Genomic DNA, 26,806 nt, shown 5'->3' with positions numbered 1-26,806 from the left:
AGAGGAAGGGAGGAAGGAAGGAAGGGAGGAAGGAAGGAAGGAAGGAAGGAAGGGAGGGAGGGAGAGGGAGGGAGGGAGGAAGGAAGGAAGGAAGGAAGGAAGGAAGGAAGGAAGGGAGGGAGGGAGGGAGGGAGGAAGGAAGGAAGGAAGGAAGGAAGGAAGGAAGGAAAGGAGGGGTGGAGGAAGAAATTAATCAACCAAATTTATTGAGTGTTTTCTGTGAGCAGAGAACTATACTAAGTGCTTGGGAGAGTGCAATATAACAATATAACAGACACATTCCCTGCCCACAATGAGCTTACAGTCTAGTGGGGGGGACAGAGATTAATATAAAGAAATAAATTACAGATATATACATAAGTGCTGTGGGGCTGGGAGAATAAAGGGAGCAAGTCAGAGTGCAGCAGAAGGGAATGGAGAAAAGGAAAAGAGAACTTAGTCAGGAAAGACCTCTTGGATGTGCCTTCAAAAAGACTCTGAAGCTGGGGAGAGTAATTGTCTGTCGGATATGAAGAGGGAGGGCATTCCAGGCCAGAGGCAGAACATGGGGAAAGGGAGGGAGGAAAGGGAAGAGAAAGGAAGGAAGGTGGAGGAGGAAGGGGAGAAGGAAGGGGGGGAGGGAGTACGGAATGAAGGAGGGGAGGGAGGGGAAGGAAGGGAGGGGGGAGTGAGGAAGGAAGGAAGGAAGGGAGGAAGTAGGGGAGGGGAAGGGAAAGGGGGAAGGGAGAAGAGGGGAGGAAACGGGGAAGGGAGAGGAGGGGAGGCAATAGGGAGGGGAGGGAAAGGGAAATGGTGAAAGGTCCCCTAGGTGAATGGAAGTTGGCTGATTTCACAGAATTGCTGCCCAACAATCATATAATTACACGGCTATTGAAACTTGCCTGCAAGGAGATACAGTAATTTCTGCAACTACTAGAGTTTTCATTAGATGATTGGGATAGAACATGATGGAAGAACACAGTCACTGTAACATGGCTGTGTACGGCTTATCATTTTGGTATTTATTCAATGATTACTTATGGGCCAAACATGGTGCTTGGCACTGGGGTAGATGTAAGGTAATCACCCCACATATCCAGTCCATCACCAACATCTGTCAGTCTCACCTTCACAACATCGCCAAGATCCACCCTTTCCTCTCCATCCCAACTGCCACCATGTTAGTACAATCACTCCTCCTAACCTGGTTGGATTACTATATCCTTTCTGACCTCCCAACCTCCTGTCTCTCCTCGCTTCAGTCTATACTTCACTCTGCTGCCCAGATTACCTTTCTATAGAAACTCTCTGGGCATGTCACCCCCCTGCTCAAAAACCTCCAGTGGTTGCCTATCAACCTTCATACACAGCAAACATTCCTCACTGTTGGCTTCAAAGCTCTCCATCACCTTGCCCCTCATACCTCCCCTCCCTTCTCTCCTTCTACATCCCAGCCCACACACTCTGCTCCTCTGGTGCTAACCTTGTCACTGTGTCTCATTCTCACCTGTCCCACCGTTGATCTCTGGCCCATGTCCTACCCCTGGCCTGGAGTGCCCTCCCTCCTCAAATCTGCCAAACATTCACACTTCCCCATTTCAAAGCCCTACTGAAACCTCACCTCCTCCAGGAGGCCTTCCCAGACTAAGCACCCCTTTTCCTCAACTCCCTCTCCCCCCCCACAATGCCCCAACTTGCTCCCTTTGCTCTATCCCTGTTCCCCACCCCACAGCACTTGTGTATATATGCACAATTCTATAACTCTATTTATTTATGTTAATTCCTGTTTACTTCTTTTGATGCATATATATATCTATAATTCTATTTATTTACATTGAAGCTATTGATGCCTGTTTACTTGTTTTGATGTCTGTCTCCCCCATTCTAGACTGTGAGCCTGTTGTGGGCAGGGATTGTCGCTCTGTTGCTGAATTGTACTTTCCAAGTGCTTAGTACAGTGCTCTGCACACAGTAAGCATGCGTGCAGGCTTAAATACGACTGAATGAATGAATAATCAAACCAGACACAGTCCCTTTCCCACACTGGGCTCACAATCTTATATGAAAGGAGAACAGGAAACTTAATCCCATTTTACAGACTACTGATAATAATCAACTGGCAGTAATTATTGGGCATCTACAGTGTGGAGAGCATTTCGGAGTGTACAACTTATTTAATACATATGAACATGGAGCTCACAGTCTAGCCTGGAGAGAGAGACGCTAAAATAAACTGCATACAGGAGGAAGCGATAAAGTATTGTAAGATAGGTACATACTTTCTAGGGGAAGTTATGCGCTCTTTAGGACTGAACTTGCAGTCGAGAGATATAAACTGGGGAAACTGAGAAGCAGGATGACCTTGTGGGAAGAGCAACAATCCGGCGGTCAGAGGATCTGGGTTCTAATTTTGGCTCCACCACCTCTCAGCTGTGTGTCCTAGGGCTTAATTTCTCTGTGTCTCCGTTACCTCATCTGTAAAATGGGGATTAAGACTGACAGCCCTATGTGGGACACAGACTGCCCAACCTGATTATCACAAACCTACTCCAACGCTTAGTACAGTGCGAGGCATTGAGTGAGTGCTTAACAAACATGATTTTAAAAAAATAATCAGGGAAGGTATCTCAGAGAATAGGAGATTTCAGAACGGCTTGAAGATGAGGAGAGCTGTGGTCTAGTGGCTGGGAAAAGGGAGGGACTTCCAAGGAGCACGAAGAGCATGAACAAGATGCTAGAAGGAAGACTGATGAGAAAGATTCCAGCTAGTTTGAGAATGAAGAGGGTGAGCTGGGATAGAGTGGAAAAAGAAAGTGAATAAGGAGAAAGGAAAGATCTGACTGAGGGCCTTAAAGCCAATGGTAAGGTACTTCTACTACTCCCTATTTAGCCTGGGAAGCCCAGGTGGGACAGGGCCTGTGCCCACCTGATTATATTGTATCCATCCCAATTCTTAGAACGTTGCTTGGTATATAGTAGGTGCTTAATATCACAATTATTATTATTATTATTGGGGAGACATGTACAGAACCACACCTGAAAAACACATGAAGCAGCGGAATGAAGTCCAGCGCGCAGAACAGTGCATTGCACATAGTAAGCGCTTTAATAAATGCCTTTAAAAAAAAAAGTATGGACTGAAAAAAATCACTGAGATCAGGGAGGAGGCTGAGTCGGTAGTCAAGTACAGACAGACAGAATGAGTGCTTGGATCAGCTTGGTAGCCATGTGGATGCAGAGGGAGGAGAGGATACGAGAGATGGTGTGGATGAAAACTGAATATAAGGCTTTACAGAGAGGGATGAGTTGAGGATAACGACAGGGGTGTGTGCTTCTGGAACAGGGAGGATGGAAACAACTATGATTGGAGCAGAGCAGCATTCATTCATTCATTCATTCAGTTGTATTTATTGAGCGCTTACTGTGTGCAGAGCACTGTACTAAGCGCTTGGGAAGCACAAGTTGGCAACATCAGCATGGCCTAGTGGAAAAAGTATGTGCCTGGGAGTCGGCAGACTTGAATTCTAATCCTGGATCCACTCCGTGCCTGCTGTGTGACGCGGGGAAAATCACTTAAGTTCCCTGTGCCTAAGTTACCTCATCTGTAAAATGGGGGTTCACTATCTGTTCCCTCTCCTACTTAGAATGTGAGCCCCATGTGGGACAGGGACTGCGTCTGACCTGATTATTGTGTATCTTCCCCAGCACTTAGAACGGTGCTTGGCCCACAGTAAGCACTAAATGAATACCATAAAGATTAATTACCAGAATTAGGAAGTTTAGTGAAGTTCTATGAAGGGACTCCTGCCAGGAATACTGTTTCAGGAAGATGTCCTGGTATCAGTTCTCCATTAACATTTCAAGGGAACCTAGTTCAAGAATTCACAAGCACCTGGATTACTTCTAAATAGTGCTACATCCACACTCTATTATTTAGGCCCTAGCATAACTACATATCCACTTTTTCCTCCTAGCTGTAATTATTTTGTGTCCCTCTCCCCCACTAATTTTAAGCTTCTTGGGTGTGCAGGGAGAGTATTTAAAAAGTAATAGAAAATGATTTAGAGCACTTAATATAGAGCTTTGCACAGAGCAGGCACTCAGTAAATACCAGTTATTTACTGGTTTCTAACGATCAGAGGCAAGGTGGGGGTGAGGGGCATGGCACAGCCCCATCAAGGAGGCCCCATCCAGCACCCACTACTGCCCACATGCCCCAGAAGCTGTCCAGGCCCCCTTTGGACTGGCAGTTACCTGAACCCTAGGTGGGCTACAACTCCAGGGATCTGGTCCTCTGAGCTCGGGGGCCAGGGTGAATCGGGGGCAAGCCCCAGGAGGCACATCTGACTGAGGATGGCCAGACTGCATTGGCTCCACACACTCAATACCCTGGGAAGGGAAGGGAGGAGCAGCCCATTCCACCCTCAGGCCAGAGAGCAAGGCCCTGGCCTTCCTCCTCCTGCCACCCCACTCAGAGGCCTTTGCTCTGCGGCTAGGAGGGCCAGAGGGATGAGATGAGGAACTGAGACTGCGGAGGTTGAAGCACCATCATAGCCTAAAGCACACCTGGTTTGTATCTCTTAGTCCTTGGCATTCAGCTTGTTGAAGACTCTCCTCAAGGCCAAATGACCTGCTCCTACATACAAAGTCCTTGACAGTCTTGGTTCTATGTCTCTTTCCCCCTGTAGACTGGAAGCTCCTCATGGGCAGGGATCATGTTCACTCATTCATTCGGTCATATTTATTGAGCGCTTACTGTGTTCAGAGCACTCTATTAAGTGCCTGGGAAAGTACAATTCAACACTAAACAGTCACTTCCCTGCCCACAATGAGCTTACGGTCTAGAGTGGGGGAGACAAGCATCAATGCAAATAAATAAAATTACGGATTGGTAAATGAGTGTTTAGGGACTGGGAGCAGGGAAGAGCAAAGAGATAAATAAAATGACACACATACAAAGTGCTTTGGAACTGGGAGGGCAGAAGAGCAAAGGGAACAAGTCAGGGTGATGCAGAAGGGAGTGGGAGATGAGAAAAAGTGGGGCTTGGTCCGGGAAGGCCTCTTGGAGGAGATGTGCCTTCAATAAGGCTTTGAAGCAGGGGAGAGTGGCTGTCTGTCAGATTAGAAGAGGGAGACCAGAGGAAGGACGTGGGCTAGGGGCTGGTGGCGAGACAGGCGAGATCCAGGCACAGTGGATCTAGAGGACCCAAGTGTGCAGGCTAGGTTGTAGAAGGAGAGAAGCAAGGTGAGGCAGGAGGGGGCAAGTTGATGGAGTTCTTTAAAGCCAAAGGAGAGGAGTTTTTGTTTGATACTAACGTGGATAGGTAACCACTGGAGATTTTTGAGGAGCAGGGTGATGTGTCCAGATGTATTTGTAGAAAAATAATCTGGGCAGCAGAGTGAGGTATGGACTGGAGTGGGGAGAGACAGAAGGCTGGGGGGATCAGCAAGGAGGCTAATGCAGTAATCCAGGCAGGACAGGATGAGTGACTGTACAAACGTGGTACCAGTACAGATGGAGAGAAAAGGGCAGATTTTAGCGATGTTGTGAAGGTGGGACCAACAGGATTTGGTGACGAACTGAATATGTGGGTTGAATCACAGAGAGGAGTCCAGGATAACGCCAAGATTACAGGCTTGTGAGACAGGAGGGATGGTGGTGCCATCTACAGTGACAGGGAAATCAGGGGGAGGACAGGGTTTGAGTGGGAAGATAAGGAGCTGTGTTTTGGACAGGTTATGTTTGAGGTGACAGGAGGACATCCGAACAGAGATGTCGTGAAGGTAGGAGGAGATGCAAGACTTGACAGAGGGAGAGAGATCAGGGCTGGAGATGTAGACTTGGGTGTCATCTGCATAGAAGTGGTAGTTCAGCTCATGGGAGTGGATGAGTTCTCCAAAGAGGTGGGTGTAGTTGGAGAATAGGAGGGACCCAGAACTGAACCTTAATATGATCCTGTGGGACTCCAGGATACAGGCAGCTGCAAAATTTCTGCATTGTGATAAAAGAAGTCCAAGGCTATCCAGCTTGCCAAGAAATCAAGAACATCTACACATCAATATTAAGTTCTAATCATGGCATCACAAGATCTGTGAAGAGTAACTAGAGGCTCCAGCCTCTTCACAGACAAGAAGGGAATCATGGAGAAACACAAACGATATTTACAAATTCTCCTCAGCACACCTTCCACTATTGAAGACCTGGGCCCTCGAAACACAGAAAAAGTACACATCCACAGATATGGCACTGGTCCCAACTGTGGAGGACATCACCACAACAGGCTCCTGAAAAATGGCAGGATTCCTCACCCAGACTCACAAGCAAGGAGTGGTGCACTATTTAAGAACCTAAACAAAATCTTCTTCAACACATGGAACGATGAGATGCCACCATCATCACAATCTTCAAGAAGAAAGACAAAAGATCATCTGTGGCAACAACTATCAAAGCATCCTCTACTGCTCATTTCCTAGTAAGAATTCTAGTTAAGAGTTCTTCGGTACTGGCTTCTGAAGCATGTTAGTGTCCGTATATATATATATCTATATCTATATCTATATCTATATATATATATATATACGTATATATATATATGTGTATATATATATATAGACAGATATATCTAGATATATCTATATATATATATATGTATATATATCTAGATATATCTATATCTATATCTATATCTATATATCTATATCTATATCTATATATATATATATATATATATATATATATATATATATATAACACCTCAGAATTATAACACGGTTTCAGACCCCAGCTTAGTATATCGGACATAATCTTTGCAGAATGTTAAAACTGGAAGCATCCCCCGAGACCTCCATAAGGATTTCTAGACCTTGTAAAAGCAACAGACTCTCCCGAGAGCTGGATTCTGGAAACAGCTTAGTAAAGTTCACTACTTTGAGAAGTTCATTAAGATTTCGAAACTGCTTTCCAAATGGCATAACTGGTCATGTCAAAGCTGGCGATGTGTCCTGTCTGAGCTATTCTCCCTTGACAATTGGGATAAAGCAGATATACGAAGTAAACAGGTCCTATTCAATTTATTCTACAGAAGTCATTGACTCAGGCAAAAAAATGTTGTTCTACTTCTCAGACTGCAAACACCATCCAGTGTCCCAGAGACAATCAGTCAAGAACGGCTTACAACCAGATGACTGTACCCTAGCAGCACATACCCAAGAAGTTACACAAATGATTGAAAACTTTTCCACTTAATCAATTGGCCGCCATGGACTAATGAAGATCTGAAGAAAACTGAAGTAATGGGTCAACCTACTCCCGGGAAACCTTGCACTGGCAATACAAAACTAAGCGTTGCCCTAGAATTCTGTTACCTAGGCAGCCCACTGACCTATGATGCAAGAAAATCAGATCAAGGAGGCCTACATTTTCTTTGGGAAGCTATCAGAAGTGTGGTAGAGGCATGGATTTCAGCCTAGCTGGAGTTCTACTGGCTGCTACTACTACTATGCCTACTATGCAGAGTTCTACTCTGCATAGCTGTGAGACTTTGACACCCTCCCCTCACTCCGAAGTCTATCATATCTACTCTCTTAATCTGCTCCATCGGCACCATGTATGAGCCACACTCAACATCAAGTGGTAAGTTAGGATCACAAACAACAAAATCCTGGCCCTGAACTACGCTTCCCTCAATCCACCTTTGCAGGTTGGACATGTGAGAAATACAAACGACAAAAGAAGGCCCATTTTAGCTGTTACTATATCTGTTGAAATTGGGCAGCTGAAAATAAAGCTGAGAGGAGAAATCATTTAAGGAGGCAGTAAGACAAAGCTAACAATATGATGGCACCTCAGTTGAAAACTAAGAGGCAACTGCAGGAGGCAAGAGCCAAATGGTGTACTGCAGTCAAAAAAGGAGTGATTCATCTTGAGAAAATCATTAGGTAGAAAGATCCCAGCTTTCTCATCCCCAAGTTTCATGTTCTAACCCACCCTTTTCACTTACTACCTAAAATGACGATTGGCAACTGTAGCAAGAAGTGTGAACTAAAGTGCTCAAACTTAATTTTCACTTGAAATGCCCACTCCCTCACACCAAACCTGTGTGTTTCTTTGCAACTCTCTGCTGAACATTTTCTTTCTCTCCACTTTATTTATAAAAGCCTAAAACTCCGTATTAGGTTACTTTGCTTTCCATACAGAATATATAGAACTGACTTTGGAAAAGATGCACTGCATGCACATATAGCATCTCCAAAAAAATTAAGACCTTTATCATTTTTAAAACTACTTTGAGCTGTTAGTATTCAAAATACAATGGGAATCATCAAGCACTAAATTTACAATGTGTTGGTATATCTCAGGAAATCATGTGGTCCAGTGAAAATTAAGTTTCTGGGCCATTTCCCACTCTTTTCCTGCTCCAGCCCAAACTAGACCAACTGTAGAAACAGACATTTACTCAACTGGAAAATAATAATAATAATAATAGCATTTATTAAGCGCTTACCACATGCAAAGCACTGTTCTAAGTGCTGGGGAGATTACAAGGTGATCAAGTTGTCCCTCGGGGGGCTCACAGTCTTAATCCTCATTTTACAGATGAGGTAACTGAGGCACAGAGAAGTTAAGTGACTTGCCCAAAGTCACACAGCTGACAATTGGCAGAGCCGGGATTCAAACCCATGACCTCTGACTCCAAAGCCCGGGCTCTTTCCACTAAGCCATGCTGCTTCTGATACAGATGCACCCAAGACACAGGGCCATCATTTATTTATATGGATATATGTTCAATTGAAAATAAAAGGTTTAATTTTTTTTAACAGAGCCCTAGCACCCTCCCCCCACCCCAAACTAACATTCTGATTTGGCGGGCTTTCTTTCTTTTTTATGCTTAAACAATGGACAAATGGTTGCATGTTCACTCACCAAAATTTAAGAAAACCAGCTTGGTCTGGATCCCAGGACAAAGTTTAACAAGAAATGGAATGACGAGATATAGTCCCAAAGACCAGATGAGCAGCTTTCGGAATCTGAACCACAATCCTTTTCTTCTGCAAAAGAAAAGCAATTAAAGCTTACACTTGAATAGCTGGTTATTAAAATCATGGAAAATGATCAAATCAAACATTATTTCCTCACATAAAGTGTTGCTGGCATTGAACTCAGTCTTGTAGCTATGGGACTCAAAATAATGGATATCTGAATCAATCTTTCCAAATTAAGTTTCACTGGGAGCCAAAGCTCTTCTGAAACCTCCCAATATCAGTTTTAGCAATCATGGGTGCCAACTCCATGGATCCAGGGAGCTGCGGGGGAAAGTTTCTGCCCCACTGGTCATGGCACCAAGGAGGTGATGATGATGATGATGTTAATAATAATAATCATGGCATTTAAGCACCTACTATGTGCCAATCACTGTACTAAATGCTGGGTTCTAGATATAATAACTAAAAAAAAAGTTGTGGCATTTGTTGAGCATTTACTATGTTCCATGCACTGTCCAAAGTTCTAGGGTAGATACATAATAAAAATAATGATGATAATAATAATAATGATAACGATTTTGACCCCTTCCTCACCTTCCTTCTCTCCTTTTCCATGCCCACTCTGATCCTCGGAGACTTCAACATCCACACGGATATCTCCGATGACTCCTCTGCCGCCCACCTTCTATCTCTCCTTGATGCTGCCAACCTCTTGCTCCACCCCACCTGGCCGACTCACCAACTTGGTCACACCCTCGACCTCATCATCTCCTACCGCTGCACTGTGTCCACCCTCACCAACTTTGAAATCCCTCTGATCATAACCTTCTCACCTGCCTCCTCACTCACACTCCTCTCCCCTGTAAATCTACATTACTACCTCACAGAGACCTCCGCTCCCTCGACCCCATCCATCTTTCTGAGCGCCTCACACCCCACCTCGCCTCCCTTTCCTTTCTACCCAATATTGATGATCAGATTACTGCTCTCAACTCTACCCTCTCTACTCAGCTAGACTCCCTCACTCCCCTTTCCCTTCGCTGCTCTCGTATCACTAACCCACAGCCCTGGATCACTGCCACTGTCCGCCTCCTTCGCTCTTATGCTCGAGCTGTTGAACGCTGCTGGCATCCCTCACATCCAAGCCGTCACCAAAACCTGCCGGTCTCAGCTCCGCAACATCGCCAAGATCCGCCCTGTCCTCTCCATCCATACCGCTACCCTGCTCATTCAAGCTCTCATCCTATCGACTACTGCATCAGCCTTCTCTCTGATCTCCCATCCTCGTGTCTCTCCCCACTTCAATCCATACTTCATGCTGCTGCCCGGATTATCTTTGTCCAGAAACGCTCTGGGCATGTTACTCCCCTCCTGAAAAATCTCCAGTGGCTACCAATCAATCTGCGCATCAGGCAGAAACTCCTCACCCTCAGCTTCAAGGCTGTCCATCACCTCGCCCCCTCCTACCTCACCTCCCTTCTCTCCTTCTACAGCCCACCCCGCACCCTCCGCTCTTCTGCCACTAATCTCCTCACCGTACCTCGTTCTCGCCTGTCCCGCCATTGACCCATGGCCCACGTCATCCCCCGGGCCTGGAATGCCCTCCCTCTGCCTATCGGCCAAGCTAGCTCTCTTCCTCCCTTCAAGGCCCTACTGAGAGCTCACCTCCTCCAGGATGCCTTCCCAGACTGAGCCCCTTCCTTCCTCTCCCCCTCGTCCCCCTCTCCATCCCCCCCATCTTACCTCCTTCTCTTCCCCACAGCACCTGTATATATGTATACATGTTTGTACATATTTATTACTCCATTTATTTATTTATTTATTTTACTTGTACATGTCTATTTATTTTATTTTGTTAGTATGTTTGGTTTTGTTCTCTGTCTCCCCCTTTTAGACTGGGAGCCCACTGTTGGGTAGGGACTGTCTCTATATGTTGCAAACTTGTACTTCCCAAGCGCTTAGTACAGTGCTCTGCACACAGTAAGGGCTCAATAAATACGATTGATGATGATGCTGGCGAAAGTCTAAACACCATGCCAACCTTGTTCACTTCAAGTTTATCCTTTCCTGCCTTAACTCTGCCCGCTCCTCTGCCAGACAAAACTATTTCTCCTCCCTTATTGATACCCATGCCCATCATCCCCATCAGCTCTTCTGTACATTTAACTCCCTTCTCAGGCCCCCGGTTCCTCCCCCTCCTCCTTCCCTCACCCCGAATGATCTGGCCTCCTACTTCATTAATAAAATTAAATCCATCAGGTCTGAGCTCCCCAAAGTCACTCCTACCCCTTCTCCAACCCCCTGGCTCTCAACCCTCTCTGCTACTCTCCCATCCTTCCCAGCAGTATCCTCAGAGCAGCTCTCCTCCCTCCTCTCAAGTGCTACTCCAGCCACCTGTGCTTCTGACCCCATTCCCTCTCATCTTATGAAATCTCTCACTCCATCCCTCCTCTACTCCTTAACTTCCATCTTCAACCGCTCACTCTCCACTGGTTCCTTCCCCTCTGCCTTCAAACATGCCCACATCTCCCCCATCCTAAAAAAACCCTCTCTTGACCCCATCTCCCCTTCTAGTTATCGCCCTATCTCCCTCCTACCATTCCTATCCAAACTCCTTGAACGCATTGTCTACACACGCTGCCTCGAATTCCTCAACGCCAACTCTCTCCTCGACCTCCTCCAATCTGGCTTCCGTCCCCTACAGTCCACCGAAACTACCCTCTCAAAGGTCACCAATGACCTCCTGCTTGCCAAATTCAGCACTTAGAACAGTGCTTTGCACATAGTAAGTGCTTAATAAATGCCATCATTATTATTATTAAATCCAACGGCTCCTACTCTATCCTGATCCTCCTTGACCTCTCAGCTGCTTTCGACACTGTGGACCACCCCCTTCTCCTCAACACGCTATCCAACCTTGGTTTCACAGCCTCTGTCCTCTCCTGGTTCTCCTCTTCTCTCTCTGGCCGTTCATTCTCAGTCTCTTTTGCGGGCTCCTCCTCCCCCTCCCATCGCCTTACTGTAGGGGTTCCTCAAGGGTCAGTTCTTGGTCCCCTTCTGTTCTCTATCTACACTCAATCCCTTGGTGAACTCATTCGCTCCCACAGCTTCAACTATCATCTGTATGCTGATGACACCCAAATCTGCATCTCCGCCCCTGCTCTCTCTCCCTCCCTTCAGGCTCGGGTCTCCTCCTGCCTTCATGACAAATCCATCTGGATGTCTACCCGCCATCTAAAACAATATGTCCAAGACTGAACTCCTTATCTTCCCTCCCAAACCCTGCCCTCTCCCTGACTTTCCCATCACTGTAGACGGTACTACCATCCTTCCCGTCCCACAAGCCCACAAACTTGGTGTCATCCTTGACTCTGCTCTCTCGTTCACCCCTCACATCCAATCCGTCACCAAAACCTGCTGGTCTCACCTTCACAACATCGCCAAGATCTGCCCTTTTCTCTCCATTCAAACCGCTGCCCTGCTGGTTCAATCTCTCATCCTATGCCGACTGGATTACTGCATCAGCCTCCTCCCTGATCTCCCATCCTCCTGTCTCTTCCCACTTCAATCTATACTTCATGCTGCTGCCCAGATCATCTTTGTGCAGAAACACTCTGGGAATATTACTCCCCTCCTCAAAAGTCTCCAGTGGCTACCAATCAACCTACGCATCAGGCACAAACTCCTCACTCTTGGTTTCAAGGCTGTCCATCACCTCACCCCCTCCTACCTCACCTCCCTTCTTTCCTTCTACAGCCCAGCCCGCACCCTCCGCTCCTCGGCCGCTAACCTCCTCACTGTGCCTCGTTCTTGCCTGTCCTGCCATCGATCCCCGGCCCATGTCTTCCCCCTGGCCTGGAATGCCCTCCCTCCGCACATCCGCCTACTAGCTCTCTCCCTCCCTTCAAAGCCCTACTGAGAGCTCACCTCCTCTAGGAGGCCTTCCCAGACTGAGCCCCCTCCTTCCTCTCGCCCTCCTCCCCATCCCAATCCCCCAGCCTTATCTGCTTCCCCTCCCCACAGCACCTGTATATATGTATATATGTTTGTACATATTTATTACTCTATTTATTTTACTTGTACACATTTATTCTATTTATTTTATTTTGCTAATATGTTTTGTTTTGTTGTCTATCTCCCCCTTCTAGACTGTGAGCCCGCTGTTGGGTAGGGACCGTCTCTATATGTTGCCAACTTGTACTTCCCAAGTGCTTAATACAGTGCTCTGCACACAGTAAGCGCTCAAAAAATATGAATGAATGAATGAATGATAGTATCATTTGTTAATCATTAACTATATGCCAAGCACTACACTAAGCACTGAGGTGACTACAAGACAATCGAGTTGGATACAGTCCCTCTCCCACCATAGGGGCTCACAGTCTAAGTAGTAGTGAGAACGGTTATTGAATCCCCATTTTGATGATGAGGAAACTGAGGCACAGAAGTTAAGTGACTTGCCCAAGGCAAGTGGCAGAGCTGAGATTAGAGCCCAGGTCTAATAAGTTCCTGTCCAACAAAGTTCCTGTCATACCTGGTGCTTGCCGGGCAGCTGACTCCATCCCTTCCAGCCAGATAGGGGGCAAAGATGGAACACATACTTGGCCTCCAGCTGGCAGCCTATTGCACCGGTAGGGCTTCTCACACGCTCACCCCAGCCTTCAGGCCTGGGCCCGAGGCTCCGCTACTCCCCGTCCTACAGCCCAACAACAGCCCTGCTCTGGTCCACCCACATGGTCCAGGGCAGGGGCTGGGCTGTGTGTAGGCTCAGAGCAGGGGCTGAGTGGCGGACGTAGGCAGTACCAACGTCCATACCCAGCCACTGCACTGGAGATGCCAGCCACAGCGGTGGCACTGCCTCTAAACTGAGCTGGTCTGGTGCCAGAGCCAGGGTGCCAGGGTGGATACATTCTCACTTTGTCTTCTTTCCTCCTTCCTCCTCTCCACTCCTACTCCCTCCCTGGCCTCGGTCTTACTTGCACTTTTTCTTCTCTTTGTCCCCAGTGAATTACCCATCTAAGTCAACACCATTCCCTCCCAGAAGCCCACACTCTAGTGTCAATCTAGAATCTTTGCTACCGTTCAACTCTCACATTCAGTCCACTGCCAAATCCTGCTGCTTTTTCCTCAGACCCACCCCTTCCTCTTTACCCAAACTGCTCCTATCTTGGCACAAGCTCTGGCCCTGCCATCGCTGGGCTATCACATTAGCCTCGGTACTGGTCTCCCAGGCTCCAGTCTGTCCTGCTCTCCAATCTATACGACAAGCGGCTGCCCAGATCGTCCTCCTGAAGCATCACTTGGCCCTCCCTGCTCCCTTCTTCAAAATTCCCCGCTAACTCCCTGGGTGTCTCTTCACAACTGGCTTCAAGGCTCTGGCCCCAAAGTACCTATCTCTTCTCTTCTCCCACCATTCCCAACTTGCTGTCATTCCAAGCCAATCTTCTAGCCGTACCTCGATCTCAACTCCCGCACTCACAGTGCTCCCCTAGCTTGGGGCACCCTCTTCCCACAGTTCTCATCACTTTCAAATCCCTCTCTGAATCCCACCTCCTCCAAGAAACTTCCCCCAATTAATTTCCCAACACCTTGATCCCTATCATCCCTTCAATCGGCCCTAGCACTTTAGAACTTACACCATCTTTAGCACTCGTGTATAGGTCCACTTTATTCATTTTTTACTTCTCTCTAGTTGTAAATATCTTAGTTTGTCTTCTCCATTAGAGTATAAGCTCCTTGTGGGCCAGGAGCATCTCACTTGGTTATTCTCTACTTCTCAAGTGGCTAGTACAGTGCACTGAACTCCACAATTGCTGCTGCTACTACTACTACTACTACCGCTACTACCACCACCACTACCTCCTCTGGCCCTAGCAAACGGACTAGATCGGACAGACATTGTCTGATCTGAGTATCTTGTAGTTAAGTCAATCATATTTATTGTGCGTTTACTATGTGCAGAGCACTATACTAAGCACTTGGGAGAGTACAATAGAATAAACAGACACTTTCCCTGCCCACAACAAGCTTACAGTCTAGAGGGGGAAACAGACATTAATATAAATAAATTACAGATATGTACATAAGTGCTCTGGGGTTGGGTGGGAGGATGAATAAAGAGAGTAGGTCAGGGTGACGCAGAAGTAGATAATGTTGTGAGGTTGTACCTCTTGGGTTAGGATCGAATAACTGCTTAACAAATTCCATTTAAAAGAAGAATGCAGGGGAGCTGAGGGGAGTGGCTCAAAGGGTCAGCCAGTCAGTCAAAGGTATTTATTGAATGCTTTAGTGTGTGCTAAGTGCTCGGGAGAGTACAATATAAGAGACACATTCCCTGGCCAAAATGCATTTACAGTCTGGTGGGGAGACAAACATTAACATAAACAAATAAATTACAGATATGTACATAAGTGCTGTGGGGCTGAGAGGAGGAAGCAAGGCAGGGTGATGCAGAAGGGGGTTGAAAATAAGGAAAAGATGGTTTAATCAGGGAAGGACTCTTGGAGGATATGTGCCCTCAATAAGGCTTTGAAGGTGGGGCAGAGTAATTGTTTGTCAGATATGAGGTGGGAGGGCATTCCAGGCCAGAGGCAGGAGGTGGATTAACATGGTAGCAGTTCAAATGGAGGGGAAAGGAGGGACTTTAGCGATGTTATGATGGTTGAACTGACAGGATTTAGCGATGGATTGAAAATATGGGTTGAATGAGAGAGAGGAGTCAAGGATAACACCAAGGTTACGGGGTTGTGAGACAGGAAGAATGGTGGTGCTGTCTACAGTGATGGGAAAGTAAGGGGGAGACCGGGATTGGGTGGGAAGATACGGAGTTCTGTTTTAGACATATTAAGTTTGAGGTGTCGGGAGGACATCCAAACAGAGATGTCTTGAGGCAGGAGGAAATGTGAGATTGCAAAGAGGGAGAGAGATCAGGCTGGAGATATAGATTTGGGAATCATCTGCATGGTGGTGGTAGTGGAAGCCACTTAAGTGAATAAGTTCTCCAAGGGAGTTGGTGGAGATTGTCCAACACTTAGAACAGTGCTTGGCACATAGTAAGTGCTTAACAAATGCCATCATCAATATTATTATTATTATTAGAATAGAAGGGGACCCAGAACTGAACCTTAATAATAATAATAATGATAGTATTTGTTAAGCACTTAGCTATGTTACTATGTGCCAGGCACTGTACTAAGTGTTGGAGTGGATATAAGCAAATTGGGTTGGACACAGTCCAACATGGGGCTCACAGTCTCAGTCCTCATTTTACAGATGAGGTGAAGTGACTCGCGACTCGCCCAAGGTCACACAGCAGACCAGTGGCAGAGCCGGGATTAGAACCTTCTGAGTCATCATCATCATCAATTGTATTTATTGAGCGCTTACTGTGTGCAGAGCACTGTACTAAGCGCTTGGGAAGTACAAGTTGGCAACATATAGAGACAGTCCCTACCCAACAGTGGGCTCACAGTCTAAAAGGGGGAGACGGAGAACAAAACCAAACATACTAACAAAATAAAATAGAATAAAATAGAATAGATATGTACAAGTAAAATAAATAAATAAATAGAGTAATAAATATGTACAAACATATATACATATATACAGGTGCTGTGGGGAAGGGAAGGAGGTAAGATGGGGGGGATGGAGAGGGGGACGAGGGGGAGAGGAAGGAAGGGGCTCAGTCTGGGAAGGCCTCCTGGAGTAGGTGAGCTCTCCACTTCAGTACATTCATATTTCTACTGTCTGAATCATTTTTTCCAAATATCGTTTTGCACACCTCCTCATTCTCAAATGGTTGTCTATTCCTCTTCAAAGTACCATGAAGAGTCCTGGGCCTATGCTCTATCCACTACACCATGCTGCTTGAGGGACACCCATAGTCAGGGGATGGGAGGCAGAAGAGGAGCCCATAAAAGAGACTGAGAACAAGCAGCCAGAGAGACAGGAGAGCAGGAGAGAATAGAATCAGTAAAGCCAAGGTTGGATATGTTTCCACGACAAAGGAATGGTCGTCATAGTCCAAGGCAGCTAAGAGATCGAGAAGGATTAGGGTGGAGTAGAAACCATTGGATTTAGCGAGAAGAAGATCACTGGTGAATTTTGAGAGGGTGGTTTCTGTGGAGTGAAGGGGATGGAAGCCAGATTGGAGGGGGTCAAGGAGAGAATTGGAGGAGAGGAAACGGAGACAGTGAGTGTTGACAATTCACTCAAGGAGTTTGGAGAGGAATAATAGGAGGGAGACGGGGCCATGGGAGGGAGTCGTGGGGTCAAGAGAGGGGTTTTTTGCATAGGAGAAACATGGGCATGTTTGAAAGCGGTGAGGAAGAAGCCACTGGAGAGCGAATTGATGAAGATAATAATAATAATGATGGTACTTGTTAAGCACTTACTCTGTGCCAAGCACTGTTCTAAGCACAGGGGGAGATACAGTTAGGGAGCAAAGAAGGGATGGGGCAAGTGTTTTGATAAGGTGTGAAGGAATGGGGTTGGATGTGCAGGTGGAGGGCATGGATTTTGAGAAAAGGCAGGAAATCTCCTCTAGAGATACTGCTGGAAAAGATGGGAGAGTTGAAGAGGGCGCAGGAGCGGGGAGGGACGGGGGAGGCCACTTGTCTGCTGTGTGACCTTGAGCAAATCACTTAACTTCTCTGTGCCTCACTTTCCTCATCTGTAAAATGGGGATGGAAACTGTGAGTGCCATGTGGGACACGGACTGTGCCCAACCTGATTGTCTTGTATCTACCCCAGCGCTTAGTACAGTGCCTGGTGCAAAGTAAGTACTTAATACCATTAAAAAACAGTCACTTCACTTCTCTGGGCATCAGTTTCCTCAACTGACAAATGGGGATGAAGACAGTGAGCCCCACATGGGATAGGGACTGTGTCCAATCTGACTGCTTGTACCCACCAGTGCTTAGTACAGTGCCTGGAACACAGTAAGTGCTTAAAAAATACCAGAATGATGATGATGGCGAGAGGCAGGGGAGATTTTAGGGAGATCACACCTGACAGTGTCAATTTTCATTCATTCATTCAATCGTATTTATTGAGCGCTTACTGTGTGCAGAGCACTGTACTAAGTGCTTGGGAAGCACAAATCAGCAACATATAGAGACGGTCCCTATCCAACAACGGGATCACAGTCTAGAATGGGGAGACAGACAACAAAATAAAACAAATAGACAGGTGTCAACACTATCAGAATAAATAGAATTATAGCTCTAATACACATCAATTTTCTTTATGAAGTAGGTGGCTGGGTCAAGAGGGGCAAGGGATGGGGTAGATGGGAGTTTGAGGAGGGAGTTCAAAATGTGGAACAACTGGAAAGGGTGATGGGCATGGATGGCAATAAGAATGGAGAAATAATTTTGCCAGGGAGAGTGAAGGATGGGGCTAATATCTGCCAGTGCCAGCCCATCATGCTGCCCTCCTTTTCCTTCCCTTACTGGCAGAAACTGCTGTTGCTACAAACCAACTGCACGGCCCAATTATGCCCCATGTCCTCTGGGGCTGTTAAACCAAGTAGTCCTGGGCCCCTGACTGGCACAAAGTAAGTACTTTTTAATACCATTAAAAAATAGTCACTTCACTTCTCTGGGCATCAGTTTCCTCAACTGACAAATGGGTGGGGGGGGTGGGGGGTGGCTAGTGGGGGAGAAGGGTTGGCCCACCAAACCAGGCCAAAAGTACTGTACTGTTCTCTGCACAGCAACTGCTCAAAAATTGCAGTTTGTTTGACTCTTCTGCATACACAAAAAGGATGTCAATCCCTGGGCTAGAGTCATCCAGTCTGGCCTTGTTCCCCTGGCATGGATCCTGCCTTTACCTTCTATTATTAATAATAAAAAAGAATAATAATGATGATAATGATTATAGTATCTATTAAGCGTTTATTAGGTGCCAACCACTGTACCACGTGGACAAAGTCCCTATTCCACAGGGGGCTCACATGTTCAAGGAGGAGGGAGTAAGACTTGATTTCCAATTTACTGATGAGGAAACCGAGGCACAGTGGAAAAGAGCCCGGGCTTTGGAGTCAGAGGTCATGGGTTCAAATCCCGGCTCTGCCAATTGTCAGCTGTGTGACTTTGGGCAAGTCACTTCACTTCTCTGTGCCTCAGTTACCTCATCTGTAAAATGGGGATGAAGACTGTGAGCCCCACGTGGGACAACCTGATTACCCTGTAACCTCCCCAGCGCTTAGAACAGTGCTTTGCACATAGTAAGCGCTTAATAAATGCCATCATTATTATTATTATTATTAAGTGACTTGCTCAAGGTCACACAGCAGGGTAGACAAGTAGCAGAGCTGGGATTAGAACCCAGTTCCTCTGACTGCCAGGACCATGCTCTTTCCATTACGCCATGGAGCCCACTGTTGGGTAGGGACTGTCTCTATATGTTGCTGATTTGTACTTCCCAAGCGCTTAGTACAGTGCTCTGCACATAGTAAGCGCTCAATAAATACGATTGATGATGATGATGATGCTTCCCTCCTCTTTGGCAAGCGTCCACAGATACCCTGGGAGAACTGGACTCAGAGGCCGGTAGCCACGTTTGGGGAGGAAGATGGGGAAAGTCAATCTTCTAACAAAAGAAAAATATGTTTCAACTAGCCAAAGGAAACCACATTTTCTTTTCTTTATCATGTTCACCCACAGTCAAACTTACAGAATTACAGGCCCACTCATTGCTCCACCACCAGATGCACAACTACACAATGCTCCACCATCTACGGCAAACCCACAGTGCTCCATCAGAGGCACACCCATACAAGTGTTCTAGTTGTACACCTGCACTGTGCTGCTCTACCGGTGCACAGACAGTGTTCCAACAGTTACAGTTATCAAGCAGTGTGGCTTAGCGGAAAGAGCCCGGGCTCGGGAGTCAGAGGACGTGGGTTCTAATCCCAGCTCCGCCACTTGTCTGCTGTGTGACCTTGGGCAGGCGACTTCACTTCTCTGTGTCTCAGTTTCCTCATCTGTAAAACTGGGGTGAAGACTGTGAGCCCCATATGGGACAATCTGATTACCTTGTATCTATCCTGGGGCTTAGAACGGCATTTGGCACATAGTAAGCGCTTAACAAATACCATCATATAAGACTGTGAGCCCCCCCAGGGACAACTTGATCACCTTGTAATCACCCCAGCCTGGAATGCCCTCCCTCTGCCCATCCGCCAAGCTAGCTCTCTTCCTCCCTTCAAGGCCCTGCTGAGAGCTCACCTCCTCCAAGAGGCCTTCCCAGACTGAGCCCCTTCCTTCCTCTCCCCCTCGTCCCCCTCTCCATCACCCCCATCTTACCTCCTTCCCTTCCCCACAGCACCTGTATATATGTTTGTACATATTTATTACTCTATTTATTTATTTTATTTGTACATATCTATTCTTTTTATTTTATTTTGTTAGTACGTTTGGTTTTGTTCTCTGTCTCCCCCCTTTTAGAGCTTGGCTGGGTAGGGACTGTCTCTATATGTTGCCAATTTGTACTTCCCAAGCGCTTAGTACAGTGCTCTGCACATAGTAAGCGCTCAATAAATACGATTGATTGATTGATTGCTTTGCATGTAGTGAACACTTAATAAATGCTATTATTATTATTATTGTTATTATTATTATTATTATTATCCTCCAACAGTCACACACCACAAGCCTCCACCATCAGTTCCACACCACAGTGTGGAATTTACAGCTCCGCTACCAGCTGTACATCCACAGTGCTCCATCAGTTGCACACCCACATAGTGCTCTAGTTATACACCTACACAGTGCTCCATTAGTTGCAAACAGTCTTTCACCATTAGTTGCACACCACAAGTGCTCCATCAGCGGCACATCCACAGTGCTCAACCATCTGCACACACAGTGCTCCATTAATTGCACACCCATAGCGTTCTGGTTGCACACACAGTGCTCACCACGATTTGCATACACACATCAGTTACATTGTGATCCTCCATCAGTTGCACCCATAGGGCTCCATCTTCTGCATACCCACAGTGCTCCATTAACTGCACACCCATAGACTGTTATAGTCGTACAACCACAGTGCTTCACCATGATTTGCACACACACAGGGCTCCATCAGTTACACAGTGATCCTCCATCAGTTGCACACCACAATGCTCAACCATCACTTGTACACACCCACATTGTTCCATTAGTTGCACAACACAGTGTCCCACCAGTTGCACAGTGCTCCACTGTTTGCACACCACACAGCGCTCCACCATCAGTTGCACACCAGTGCTCCACTATCCGTTACACAGCACACAATGCTCCACCGTCAGCTGCATACAATGCTCCATTTGTAGCACACCACACTGTGTTCCACCATCTGTTGCACACCACACACAGCTCCGCCATCAGATGCCCACCACACAGTGCTCCAACATCAGGTGCACAGCACAAAGTGCTCCACCAGTGTACCGCCACATAGTGCCCTTCCAGACTGCGAGGCCCCTTCTAGACTGTGAGCCGTTGTTGTGTAGGGACCGTCTCTAAATGCTGCCGACTTGTACTTCCCAAGCGCTTAGTACAGTGCTCTGCACACAGTAAGTGCTCAATAAATACGATTGAATGAATGAATGAATGAACAGTGCTTTACCACCCACCGCACAGCACAGTGCTCCGCCACCTGTTGCACAGCCGCATGGCTTAGTAGAAAGAGCACAGGCCTGTGAGCAAGAAGTCACGGGTTCTAATCCCAACTCCGCCACTGGTCAGCTCTGTGACCTTGGGCAAATCACTTCACTATGCCTCAGTTACCTCATCCATAAAATGGGGAGCTGACCTTGGGCAAATCACTTCACTATGTCTCAGTTACCTCATCCATAAAATGGGGAGCTGACCTTGGGCAAATCACTTCACTATGCCTCAGTTACCTCATCCATAAAACGGGGATTAAGACTGCGAGCCCCACGTGGGACAACCTTACGACCTTTTACTTAACCCAGCACTTAGTACAGTGCTTGGCACACAGTAACCGCTTAACAAATACCATCATCACTATTATTACTATTATTAACACACAGCGCTCCACCATCCATTGCACACCACATAGTGTTCCACCATCCACTGCAAAACACACTCTGTTCCACCGTCAGTTGCACAACACACAGGGCTCCACCGTCAGTGCTCCAGCATCAGTTGCGCACCACGCAGTGCTCAATCAGTTGTCCACCACACAGTGCTTCACCGTCAGTTTCACGGCAGACTGTTCCACCATCCACTGCCCACCACATAGTGGTCCACCATCTATTGCATGCACTCAAGCAGCCAAGCTCGCATCTAATTACAATGAGTCTCAGGGAATTATTCCACCACCAAAACACTTGATGCCACTAAATCAACAACATAATTTCGGGTAGGAAAAGTGGCTCTTAGCTGTATTGTATTCTGCACATAGTAAGCGCTCAATAAATACCATTGATTGATTGACTGATACATAGAATAAGATGATCTAGTAGAGCTAATGTTCCCTTGCCTCTTTTGGGAAGCTATATCAAGATGAAATATTACCTCACCTTCTTTGCCCTCTTTTTGCGGAGCAGCTGTTACTGGGAAATGTATACCTCTTATCTAGCAAGGTTCAATTTAAATGTAACTAGCTCAAAGGTACTGTGCTGAAGATAAGAGTGAGTTAAGTAGGTTGAAGTTACTCTGATTATCAAGCAGCTAGAAACTGTATACATCCAGTTCTACCAGAATGCATATGTTCACTATGAGTTTGGCTAGAACTCCAGTAGGGAGATAAGAAATACTTGACAATCAATCAACGAATCGTATTTATTCAGCGCTTACCATGGGCATGGCACTGTACTAAGCACTGGGGAGAGTACAATATAACAGTTGGTAGACGTTTCCTGCCCACAGCAAGGTTACAGTGTAGAGGGGGAGACAGACACATATATAAATTACAGATACATATGTAAGTGCTATTGGACTGAGGGTGGGCATGAATAAAGGGTGCAACTCCAAGTGCAAGGGTGACGCAGACGGGAGTGGAAGAGGAAATCAGGAGGAGACGTGCTTTCAGTAAGGCTTTGAAGGAGGGAAGAGTAATTGTCCCTCGGTTATGAAGCAAGAGGGCATTCCAGGCCAGAGGCAGGACATGGGTGAGAGGTCGGTGGTGAGATAGATGACGTTGGGGTACGGTAAGTAGGTTGGCATTAGACAACCCCATTTGGCATGGAGACTGGATTTCTGGGGTTTGCGAGAAAGGAACTTACAGGTTTTAGGACAACAAGGTCATGCTTTGGGCAGGGCAAGTACTCTGTTGTACTGTACTCTCCCAAGCGCTAAGTATAGTGCTCTGCACTCGGTAAGTTCTCAAAAAATGCCACTCATTAACTGATTTCAGTGTCCTTCACCTGGTCGTGCATGGAGGTGCGTTTGCTTGCCATGTCCGTCACCCTTAGGTTGCCAAATGATGGATGACAAGGAGAGATTAGACAACAGGGAGGGAGGAAGAGCACACGGCGGGGCCATTACTTTCTTGGCCTTATTTTCTCCCATGTACTGGAAGTGAAGTCTCCGCTGTGGCTTTGCATGTCACGGGGACCATGTTTGAGCTGGGAAGATAAATGGATCATTCACTCATTCATTCAGTCGTATTTATTGAGTGCTTACTGTGTGCAGAGCACTGTACTAAGCGCTTGGGAAGTACAAGCTGGCAACATATAGAGACGGCCCCTACCCAACAACAGGCTCACAGTCTAGAAGATCAATCGTCAGACCATCAAATTTACTGAACGTTTACTGTGTGCACAGCACTGTACTAAGCACTTGGGAGCGTACAATATAACAGAGTTGGCAGACTTGTTCCCTGCCTACAATGACCTTACAGCCTAGACAGGGAGACACACATTAATATAAAAATATCAATTAGGGATATGTACACAGTGCTCTGGGGTTGAGGGTGGGGTGAATAAAGGGTGGAAATCCAAGTAGAAGGGTGACACAGAAGGGAGTGGGAGAAGAGGAAATGAGGGCCTACTTGAGGAGATGTGATATAAATAAGGCTTTGTGGGTGGGGAGAATGATCGCCTGTCAGATATCAAGGGGGAGGGAGTTCCAGGCTAGTGGTGGGATGCGGGTGAGGGATCGACGGCAAGGTAGATGGTGCGAAAACTGGGGGTAATCCAGATTAAATTAAGGTTTGCTTCCAAGATACAGTCTTGGATACAAGATACAAGACACAGATGTGGTTAACTTTGATTTCATTTCTTAAGTCTCAACTGCCTAATGGCTGTTGCTGATTTGTTTGCTCTTTCCTAGTTAAGGGAGACTTAAGATGCTGCCTCTACTATGCTCTATACAAACATAAATTTTTAAAATTTCTTTTCTACAAAGAGGGCTGCCTCTGAGCAAACTCAACAACTGTGGAGAAGGCACACTATTTGTCTGGGAAACAGCTGAGGCTTTTGGCTTTCTTCTCTAAAACTAGTGGCTGAACCCACAGGGGTGCAGGTCTGCGGCCAGCCCACGCTCCCCTTGACAAAAAAAAGTCTCCCATGCCTCCTGGGGATTCAAATGTGTTAAAATGAGGGTTGGTAGCAGTGAATTATCTGGGTCATTTCATGGTGCACTAGTTGGAGCTAGCCAAGAATGGCTGGCAAGGCAAAACAAACTACGCCCCACTTTTCTCCAGGAGAGGTGCCTTGAGGGGAAAGTTGTCCTAAAATGATGTTTTCTGACCTAGAGAGGTAACACCATCCACAGAATTTGACGATTCAATCCCCATCTGGTACTTGATCAAACCCTGTGTGCTCACAGGCTGGGAAAGGCTCTACTACTCATTAGCTGCCTGTGTGCAGGGGACTGTCTCTATATGTTGCCAACTTGTACTTCCCAAGCGCTTAGTACAGTGCTCTGCACACAGTAAGCGCTCAATAAATACGATTGATGATGATGACTGCGCTAAGTACTGGGAAAGAATATTTGAGTGAGAATTAGAGTCCAACTCAAAGGTGCCCCAAAAGCTCAAAGTCCTGGTGCCCCAAGGGCTGTGCCATGATCACCCCCCTGCTAGAGGTGTAAAAAGCTGGCTGAGGGACCCATAGAATAAGAGCCAGAGCAAAATCCCTTGAAATTGACAGGACCCATCACAGGCATCCTGACCCATCTGCACAGAATTCATTCAGGGAGGAGTCACTCTATGAAGCTTGAGAGATATAAAAGAATTTATCGCCTAAATAAGTAATGAAAAACCAAAGAAACACTTTCGCCCCCCCAGAGCAACCGGTCATTTTCGAATCATTTGTTAGTGAACCACAGAATGCAAAGTTGAGAGATCTCAAGTTCATTCAGGGATGGCAGTCAAGGTCGCTGATTCTGGTTCAAATCCCACTCTCCCCCACTTCCCCTGCCCCACATTTTTCTCTCTCCCTTCCCTCTCCCTGCTGGCTCCTTGCAGGAAGGGAATTCGGTCTGGAGTGGGTACTCTTAACCCTTCCCCTACCAGCCAACCCATAAGAGCCCGAACTCCTGCCTCAGAAGGGTGGAGGTGGATTCGGGTGGGTTTTCCGGCTTCCATATCTGCCCTCTGAGTCCGTTGGCTCTCCATCACGTGCTATTCCCACCCCTCAGTGTTGGAGGTCTATGGGGAGCCTCGCTCTGTCGCCTCTCCCACTTTTGATACTAGGCTGTATCTTACATTGGGAGCCCCGAGTCGGACAGGAACTGCGATGCTCTCAGCCCCTGGTACGGTGAGTTTGTTTCAGTATTTGTTTAGCGCTTACAATGTGCCAGGCACTGTACTAAGTGCCAGGGTAGATTCAAGCTAACCAGGTTGGATGAAGTCCCTGTCCCAGGTAGGGCTCACGGTCCGAACCCCCATTTTACAGTTGAGTAACTGTTGAGTACAATTGAGTACAGTTAGAGAAGCAGCGTGGCTCAGTGGAAAGAGCACGGGCTTGGGAGTCAGAGGTCGTGGGTTCTAATCTAAGTGGCGGAGCTGGGATTAGAACCCATGACCTTTGACTCCTAAGCCACACTGCTTCTAGGTATGGGAAGCAAATAAGTATAAGGAAAATGTACAGAGATTATGGGGGTGGGGTAAGGGATTAAGTGTTGAGGGGATAGGACCAAGTGCGTAGGTGATGCTGCAGGGAGAGAAAATAAGGTATGCGTACTTTACTTTATGGACATACTTTACGGTATTTGTTAACCACTTAATACGTGCCATGCACTGCACTAAGCACAAGCTAATCAGGTTGGGCACAGTCCACGTCCCACATGGGGCTCACAGCTTTAGTTCCCACTTTACAGATGAGGTAACTGAGGCACACAGAAGTGAAGTGACTTACCCAAAGTTACACAGCAGACAAGTAATGGAGCTGGGATTTGAACCCAGGCCCATGCTTCTTCCACTAGGCCACACAGCTTCTCTTGTCTGCCTCCTTTGTTAGAGTTTATGCTCCTCCTGGGCAGGGAACATGCCACTTCATTATTTTGTACTTCCCAAATACCCGATACAGTGTAATGCACTAGGATGGTGCCCCTAAAATGCTACCTCTACTACCCTTCTGTCTCTCTGCCAAACCCACTCAATGCTCTTCCTCACCTGAAAGCTGACACCTCTCCTAGTGGGTAAAGAGAAAGTACCTTATGAGTATAATTTCTTTGGCTAATTCAAAGACCTTCCTGACCCCATCCCTGTACCTCTTATTAAAGCACTTGACCTCCTCCCCTCTTCTTCTTTCCCAGACCACTCCATCTCCAGTGGCTCCTTTCCTTCTGCTTTCACAAACGCCCAAGGATCCCCAGCTGTCGCCCCATCTCCCTTCTGCCATTCCTTTCCAAACTCCCCGAACAATTTATTTACATCCTTTGCCTCC

At 46.8% G+C, this 26,806-nt stretch overlaps 1 protein-coding gene across 1 annotated transcript in view; it reads right to left on the bottom strand.

Annotated features, from left to right (window-relative positions):
- The window catches only part of ABHD12 (abhydrolase domain containing 12, lysophospholipase), a 139,437-nt gene that overhangs the window by 63,414 nt on the left and 49,217 nt on the right, over window positions 1–26,806 (bottom strand). The window contains exon 2 of the mRNA XM_038751038.1: window positions 8,903–9,027. Within this exon, the coding sequence (XP_038606966.1) occupies window positions 8,903–9,027 (125 nt within the window). The remainder of the gene's footprint in view (window positions 1–8,902; window positions 9,028–26,806) is intronic.

This window comes from Tachyglossus aculeatus, chromosome 9 (assembly GCF_015852505.1).
Source record: "Tachyglossus aculeatus isolate mTacAcu1 chromosome 9, mTacAcu1.pri, whole genome shotgun sequence".
Taxonomy (NCBI): domain Eukaryota; kingdom Metazoa; phylum Chordata; class Mammalia; order Monotremata; family Tachyglossidae; genus Tachyglossus; species Tachyglossus aculeatus.
The sequence above is the reverse complement of the archived record's forward strand: the minus strand, read 5'-3'. Positions and strand labels throughout refer to the sequence as shown.